The following is an 8,423-nucleotide window of genomic DNA, read 5'->3' as shown; positions in this document are numbered from 1 at the left end:
AAGTCAAGATTTTGCCGATTTAGGAGTATTTTAGATAAAAAGTTACTTAGGTTCGCCAGGAAGGTTCACTACAACAGAACCTTTCTGAGAAGTCTACTGCTTTAAAATGGCGGCAGTATACTAACGCCACAGAGTCTGTCATTTCACATGTAGTTCTATATGCATGTGATATCTACGCTTAGATTGTAGGCTGTCGACTACAGTCAGGAAATATTGGAGCCACCTAGCCTAGCATCGCGTATGCTACAGCGTCACAACAAACACTCTTCTTTCTCCGTGTCTCTGACTTTTCTCGCATCATTCAACCAACGTAGTAACGCATAGTTCACAGATGAAAGCAGGTTCAACCTGAGCACATGCGACAGACGTGTAAGGGTCCGGAGATGACGTGGAAAACATTACGCTGCCTGCAACATCATTCAGCATGACCGGTGTGGTGCTGGGTAAGTGATGGTTCGGGGAGGCATATCCCTGGAAGGACACACAGACCTCTACAGGTTAGATAAAGGCACCCTGACTGCTATTAGGTATCGGGATGAAATCCTTGGACCCACTGTCATAAGGTACGTTTGTGCAGTGGGACCTGGATTTCTACTGGTCCACAACAATGCCCAACCTCATGTGGCTGGTGTATGCAAGCAGTTCTGGAGGAACTGATAACATTAACTGGCCCCCCACGTTCGCCTGGCCTAAATCCAATAGAACACCTCGGGGACATTATGTTTAGATCTATCTGGCACCACCAGGTTGATCCTCAGACTGTCTAGGAGCTCAGTGATGCCCTAGTCAAAATCTGGGAGGAGATTCCTCAGGACACCCTTCGTCATCTCATTAGGAGCATGCCCAGGTGTTGTAGGGAGGTCATACAGGCACGCGGAGCCCACACACACTACGGAGCCTCATTTTGACTTGCTTAAAGGACATCACATCAAAGTTGGATCAGACTGTAGTGTGTGGTTTTCCACTTTCATTTTGAGTATAACTCCAAATCCGGACCTCCATGGGTAGATATATTTGATTTTCATTGATAATTTTTGTGTGATGTTGTTGTCGGTACATTCAACTATAGAAATAACAAAGTACTTAATAAAAATATTTCATTCATTAATGTTTACAATGTGTTAATTTATATGTTCCCTTTATTTTTGAGCGGTGTTTTAGAAAATAAAATTACTTATCAGAGTTTATGTACGCAGTATTTCAGACCTGTACTGCATTACTAAGAGTTGCAATATTTTAATACGTGGACGTCCCAATATGTAGAAGTATATGATCTATATACAAGCGTGAAATAAAATGTTTTTAAAGATGTTATCTTAATTATGCTACAACACCGTTATCATATAACTAACTCACAACTTGAATCAAAATATGAATTTAAATGTTCCTTACTGTAGCTCAGGTAATTGTAATTATGCGGGACGTAAAATATTTGTGTTGTACATATCTAGAGACTGTTTCGAAAATGTGCTTCGCACCGGAATGGAGCTATGCGAGCTAATTTTCCTCTGTGCGTACAATGCATTTAACTACACACAATAAAAGCAATGTAGTGAAAAGTAAGGTACCCTGCCCAAGAATCCTTTCCCGTTACAAATCACCCCACAAACCACCATGATCACCCACTGATGATTAATGTTCATGTTTGGTTTCTTGTCATTTCTCCTGATACTTTGTTTAATGTATTAAAATGTTAGCAGTTTTTCAGTCATATTTGACGTTTCCTGTAATTACTTTTAATGTTATTGTTCAAGTGGGTGAATTAATGAATGAATGGATGAATGAATTAATGAAATGGCTGTACTTTTACGGAGTCTGCCAAAGACAAGAGGAGCGAGATGCAGAATCAACGCACTTCCACTAGATGGCAGAAGGCACATCTCATTTAAACCTTTGCATTCACCTGCTGCCATTGATACGACAGAATTATAACTCTATGTCAATCTTGTCACTGAATGGGGCGAAATGCAACCCACGCAAATCCTGCTGTGCTTCAGCTACTTCCACCGGCTGATGCTATATCAACGGCTGCGTAAGGACGACACTTTTGAGAGAAATTAAATCCAAAATGAACGTGTTGACATTTAACAGAATAAATGAGCATAACATTTTGAGACATTGGATTTCACGTTGTTGAGCCAGGTGGAGTTTGACTTTTGGGGCAGGGGGACACAACATGTTGATGACCCCAAAACACAGTGTCTGCAATAAAATTTTACAAGAATATTTATAATAATAAGTTGAAAATGAGCGTTATTTTGTTTCCCATCGTTCTTGAGGGGAATTCTAAATCAGGCTGCTGGCAGGACAGCTATACTTTTCTCCAAGATCATCATCTATTGAATATGGTATGCCCGCCGGTGTCGAGCCAATGCAGTTACCTCAGTCAAAAATTGTATCCCCTGGGCAGAGCCATATGGAGGTAGACTTGTGTTTTCATTATTCGATCAAAAAAAAAAAAAAATGCTTCAATCAAAATATATATTTTCAATGAAAAAAAAGTCACGTCAATCAAAAAAAATGTGTTTGAATACAAAAATAAATTTGAAACTAAAAACAATGCATCTGAAATCTATTTTCATTTGGATTTTTTTTTTTTTTTTTTTTTTTGGTTTGAAGTCTTTTTTTTTTTATTAAAGCAACTTTTTTGATTGAAGTAATGTTGTTTTGTGTTTGGGCATCATTTTGGCAAGGACATTTGTGTCTTTATTATTCAATCAAAAAATAAGTTGCTTCACACGAAAAAAAATTTTTTTTCAAAAGAAAAATCACTTCAATCAAAAAAAAAAGAGAAACATTTCAATCATACAAAAAAGTTTTTGATGGCGAAAAAATATTTGAGACTACAAAATTTGCATTTGGACACTTAATTTTTCATTTAAAAAACGTTTTCTTTGATTTTAGCAATCTTTTTTGTGTTTTGGCCATATTATGGGTAGGACATTTGTGTCTAAATCTTTCAATCCCCCAAGAAGTTGCTTCAATAAAAAAAAAAACATATTTTCAATCAAAGAAAAAAACATTTGAAAAATAAAATTGCCCTTCCCTATTTTTTGGGGGGGAAGTAATATGCAAAGCAAATGACCGTCTAAGGTGCTGGTCACATGATCTGTTCGTAAAATCATTTTGACCCATTGTAAAAATATCTTTTTTGTTGTTGTTCATTTCATTCATTTTTGTTGTTTGTTTTCTTGCTTTAACACTTTTATATATATATGAAAGTTAATTACATGCAATGACACTTTTCGGCCACCGGGGGGGTCCTGCCCCCCCCCCCCCTAAACTCCGCTTATGGCCACTGTATAGATAAAATACAATAAACGCATAACACTGTTCTGATTTGGCAATTTAAATATCACCAATAGGTGCATTATAAATAAAGGCACAATCTAAGGGGCATTTTTTGTTTTTTATTAGCTTGTTCATTATGCAGGAGTAATATTTCCAGTCCTTAGGAGTCTTTCTGTGGCCAGGGACAAAGGCCTTTGGATTAGCTGTGTGGCACATTGCAGATGTATGCATGTAAGGGCAGGTTATTGAAGGGGTTGGAGCTGTGGTGGGCTCAGCATGAGAAAAAAATGCAGTTTGGCAAGATATCTGTCCAGAGGGGAAGGGGGGGGGGGGTTGTGTTGGGGGCTTACCAGCACTGTGGGACAAAAGGCTTCACTGCACTTTTTTCATGCCCTAAGGATATATGAAAAGAAAATTCATATGTGTCATTTGTGTAAGAGAGGGTATTAAATGCTCATATTACCACCAGCATCATGACATTTATCAGCCACTGAACTCCCGGCCCGATCTTCAACTTGTGCCAGCATTCCTCTTGAAGGACAACAACAACACCGTGTAATGAAGAGTCCTTGATTGGCTCTCCCAGTAGCCAATCAGAATGCAGGGAATGTGTCCTAGGGAAGCCACATCTTGCGTTTGCACTCACCTGATACGTTACCTGGCTGAGAGCTCAAACCCATAATCTCATTACCTATTCCAACACAGTCCACAATTGAAGCTCATTGTGTCCTGCATTCCCGAGTAGTTAGGTGTTCATCTGTGAGTTTTCGACTGGACTGGGGAGGCAAGCAGAGATGGCTGTGGCAAACTTCCACTACATTACTCGCATGAGCAGCGGATTCAAGGTGTATATTCTAGAGGGTAAGTTTTGTTCTTTGCTTATTAATCATTGATAAACTACGGTGAATGATATATTCAGTGTAGTAGTTGTGCTGTCTTATATTAACATGTTGATCACTGACACCTCATTTTATCTTGTCATATTTATATTCTGGCATCGTCCTTAACTGTAAGTAGTGTGTTTTCCAAAGAAACAGACAACAATCATTAACAACTGTCCAAGACAGGATGCTGTCAAGTGTTGTAATGTTGAATCAGAATTGGGATTTTGTTCTAAAAGGGTAATTCACCACATTTTGCCTCATTAGAGAAGGGAAAATATCCATGCCCGAGGCTGTAGAAAATCAGCATAGGTGTGGTTAAACCAGCCCCCCTCCCTCTACAATGGCATTAAATGTGAGGGAGTAGCTCGCAGGTGTCAGGAGCACTAAGCAGGCGTTAAAGCTCTGTGAGCAATCTTTTGACAATTCCAAATAGACCATCCCCAATTGTATTCGTATCAGTGACCTTGTAGAAAACTTGTTTTCTTTCGACACATTAGATGTATGATTTGCATATAGTTGAAGGACTGGTATCAATGTCAATTTGAACGTGTTAACTGAGCAACCAGTAAACAGTAGCCAAAGAAAGCTCTCCAATATCTTAGAATACACATTCTATTATTCACGCAGCATGTCATTTTGGCAGCACCAGAGCAAATTGAACAGTCTGTGGTAATAAATGAAATATGAATTCAAAACAATCAAAAATATGACCAAAGCATCACAAAATACAAATACTGTAGCCTACAATTCCAACTACGTTTGTGTCAATTGAAAATCAACATGTGAACGTTTCTCATTAAAAATACGCTCCAAAAACAGACAAAATTGTGTATTTGTTCATCATCACAAAATGTGCTGATTGCCCCTCTGAAGGAGTGACTGGGAAAAATGCCAGCATTAAGCAGAAAAACAACATTTACCGTTAGCATTGAATCAGCTGAGTGTTGTAACCCTCACAGATCAGGTCGATCGAGTTTTGCAACTTAACGGAGTTTGCAATTAACGGTAAGCCCGCGCGCGCGCAAAAAGAAAAAACATTTTTACACGAGAAGTCAGTCAAGGATTTCAATGTCGCGGATCAAAACAATTAGCCCTTATCTACTGTCAAATTAATTAGTCCAATAGTTAACTTATGACAATCCTCTATTTGTTTTAGAAGACGAACAACTTATTTAACATTGAGTGTAAAAGCCTTTCAATCCAATACTATTCTTTTCTTCAGGTCAGCCTCATCTGAGGAGTGAAGACAGATTCAGACACATGACAAATGAACGGACTCGAACTCCGACAGTGTATCCCAAACGCAAGCGCAGCCATGAAAGATGTCTCACTCTTGAGGAAAGGTTAGTATAGTAGTTGTACTGAAGCTCCTTCTTTATTTCAACATTTCTCATGCTATCATCACTTTTCTTGGTCAATTTCAGACGTGAGCGGGTACTGAACAGAAGTAATGGTAAAGCTGCTCAGAGACCACCAATTGTACCAGCACCCGTGTTGTTTAATAGCCCTCAAAGTCCCACTTCCACCTGGAGCCCAGCACCCAGTCCAACCAGCCCTTTGCCCTCCCATGTGTATTATACTCCAGTCATGGAAGAACCTCTTGCCCTCATCAAGAAACCGAGAAAGGAATCAGAGAGTACAGAGGACAAGACTAAAAACACTGGTACAAGTCAGATTCAGGTAATGGTTTTGAATAAAGAAATTAAATCTAGCTTTAAGGTCACCCAGGATGTCATGACATGACAAGTATACAGAATACAGTTTTGAGTCTTTGTAGTCTCAGTCTAGCTCCAGGCTAACCACCATCGTGGTACATCAGCCTTGTGTAGTTAGTCAGTGAATCCAGCTGTACACACGCAGGCCTGAGCATGTCCAAGCTATGCAACCCATCCAGATTTGAGAAGAAAATGTGAGCAATGGAGGAAAGGAATGCCATCGACAAGACCCAACAAACTGCTCTACTTTGACCTCTTAATAAACTGCGGGTGGGATATGATCTCTGTTGGCAAACCTGTTCAAGCAGTTTTCAGTTGCTTTGTTTTCCCATTAATTTCATATTCAATTACAATGTTTATAAATGTCCTCCTAAGGATTTGTATTGACACACCAGTTCGGAGTGAACTATTTAACTTTTTTTTTTTTTTTTTTTTAACTCAATTTAAAAGACAATTTGTAGAAAATGCGCGTCAATAATACAATATGCCATCACCAAAACTGGTCATTACATCATCAAATATTTATGTAAATATACATACAACTGATTTAATCATTTCAAAAGGAACGTTACAGAAATGATAATTGAAAAGGTTCCTACACTGACATTCGATCTTAAAATAACAGTCCTCATACATTTATTTTCAGATGCGTCCCTCTGTGATCACTTGTGTCTCTTCGTTAAGAAAACCCACCGTGACCTCCGATGTCTACCAGAGTCAGTCATCAGGTCTGTTTCACTATTGTGATTGCGCATCCATACCTCAGACCATCAATACTAATCGTTTAAAAATCCTCTTATTAAACATCTGATTGTTTTAAGTTCAACACTTATCTTCATGTTTTCTATTTTAGTCATCTCCAACGACAACTATGACCATGTGGTTGAGGAGCATTTCCAAAGGAGTCTCGGAGTGAATTACCAGAAAAATCACTCCCAGCAGCTCTCCATCAGCGTGTCGGTCGATGACCACTTCGCCAAGGCGTTGGGAGATAAGTGGCTTCAGATTAAGTCCAAGTCTTCCTCCTGTTCATCTACACCACCTAGCAGTCCAAGCATTACACACTCACCAGCATACGCGCAAAGCCCGCATCCAGTAATGAAAGAATCTGCAAGCAAATCGTCACCAGCATCCAACCATTGGTCTGTAAATTAACTAAAGAATGACCTCTGACCTTGGCAGGGAACTGACTTTGAACATAGCGTATTTTCCATGCCGCTTGCTGACTGATGGACAGTTTTGGGGTATCAGATTGGACCACTATGTACCTTGACTGAAGCAGACAATTGTCGCATCAGTTTGGATTTTCTTACACTTTTTCTTCACCTTACCATGGGTTTAATTGAAGAATCAACTAATTTTTCCTTAACATTTCTTTTTTTAAATTTCAATGTCATGTTTCATTTCATTTTATTATATTTATATTAATTTCATCTTTGATGGTTTACCGGACAGGCCGATATTCGATGTGTGTTATTGTGATTACACTTGTCATGCAAAAGAAAAGCGTTTAAAGGCTTTGATAAGTTTGGAATAAATAAATATGTAAATAAAAACAAATTATAAGACCTGTTTTTTTAAAGATATATTCTTAACACAAATTCAGTATGCTCTGGCTTTTTTTTTTTTTTTTTTTTTTTTTTTTTTTTTTTTACATTTGTATGAAAAAGTATCTGAACCTTTTGGAATTTCCCACATTTCTGCATAAAATCATCAAATGTCGTCTGATGTCGAAATCAAACAGATGAAAATACAGTTCATGCTTTAACTAAAACAACCCAAACCTTTATAGGTTTTCATATTTTAATGAGGATAGCATGCAAACAATGACAGAAGGGGGAAAGTAAGTAAGTGAAACCTCTGCCTAAGGAGACTTAAAGAGCAATTGAAACCAATTTTTACCAAACATTTTAGGTCAGGTGTGTGCCCAATCACTGATGAGTGGTTTAAAGCTGTCCTGCCCTCTATAAAACACACACCTGGTAAGAAATGAAGACAAACATTGTCTGCTGTGCATCATGGCTCGGTCAAAAGAGCTGTCTGAAGACCTGCGATCAAGGATTGTTGATTAACATGAAGCTGGGAAAGGATACAAAACCATCTTTAAAAGTCTGGATATTCATCAATCGATGGTCAGAGAAGTTGTCTACAAATGGAGAGAGTTTGGCACTGTTGCTTCTCTCCCAAGGAGTGGCCGTCCACCATGATGACGCCAAGAGTTCAGCACAGAACACTCAGAGAGGTAAAAAAAGAACCCCAGAGTGTCTGCTAAAGACCTACAGAAATCACTGGCACAGTCCAATATCTCTGTAACACATCAACTATATGTAAAACTATGGCTGAGAAGGATGTTCATGGGAGGAATCCATTGAAGAAGCCACTGCTGTCTAAAAAAAAAAAACGTTGTTGCTCATTTGATGTTCGCAAAAAAGCACTTGGACACTCCACAGGAGTTTTGGCTATATATTTTGTGGAATTATATTAGGTGTAGAGGAAAAATGGAAAAGCTCACCAACATAAACACCTCATCCCC

The 8,423-nt window shown here is 38.6% G+C and overlaps 1 protein-coding gene across 1 annotated transcript; it reads left to right on the top strand.

The window, feature by feature from the left end:
- The first annotated feature begins 3,995 nt into the window (after positions 1-3,995).
- Positions 3,996-7,444, top strand: vgll4l (vestigial like 4 like). Its single transcript, XM_057832534.1, has 5 exons — positions 3,996-4,152; positions 5,398-5,518; positions 5,600-5,855; positions 6,537-6,618; positions 6,744-7,444. Exons 1-5 carry the CDS (start codon positions 4,086-4,088, stop codon positions 7,043-7,045), a joined length of 828 nt encoding a protein of 275 aa, XP_057688517.1. The 5' UTR covers positions 3,996-4,085; the 3' UTR covers positions 7,046-7,444.
- Positions 7,445-8,423: the final 979 nt, after the last annotated feature.

This window comes from Corythoichthys intestinalis, chromosome 3, assembly GCF_030265065.1.
Source record: "Corythoichthys intestinalis isolate RoL2023-P3 chromosome 3, ASM3026506v1, whole genome shotgun sequence".
NCBI classification, from domain to species: Eukaryota; Metazoa; Chordata; class Actinopteri; order Syngnathiformes; family Syngnathidae; genus Corythoichthys; species Corythoichthys intestinalis.
This window is presented reverse-complemented; position numbering and strand designations above follow the sequence as displayed.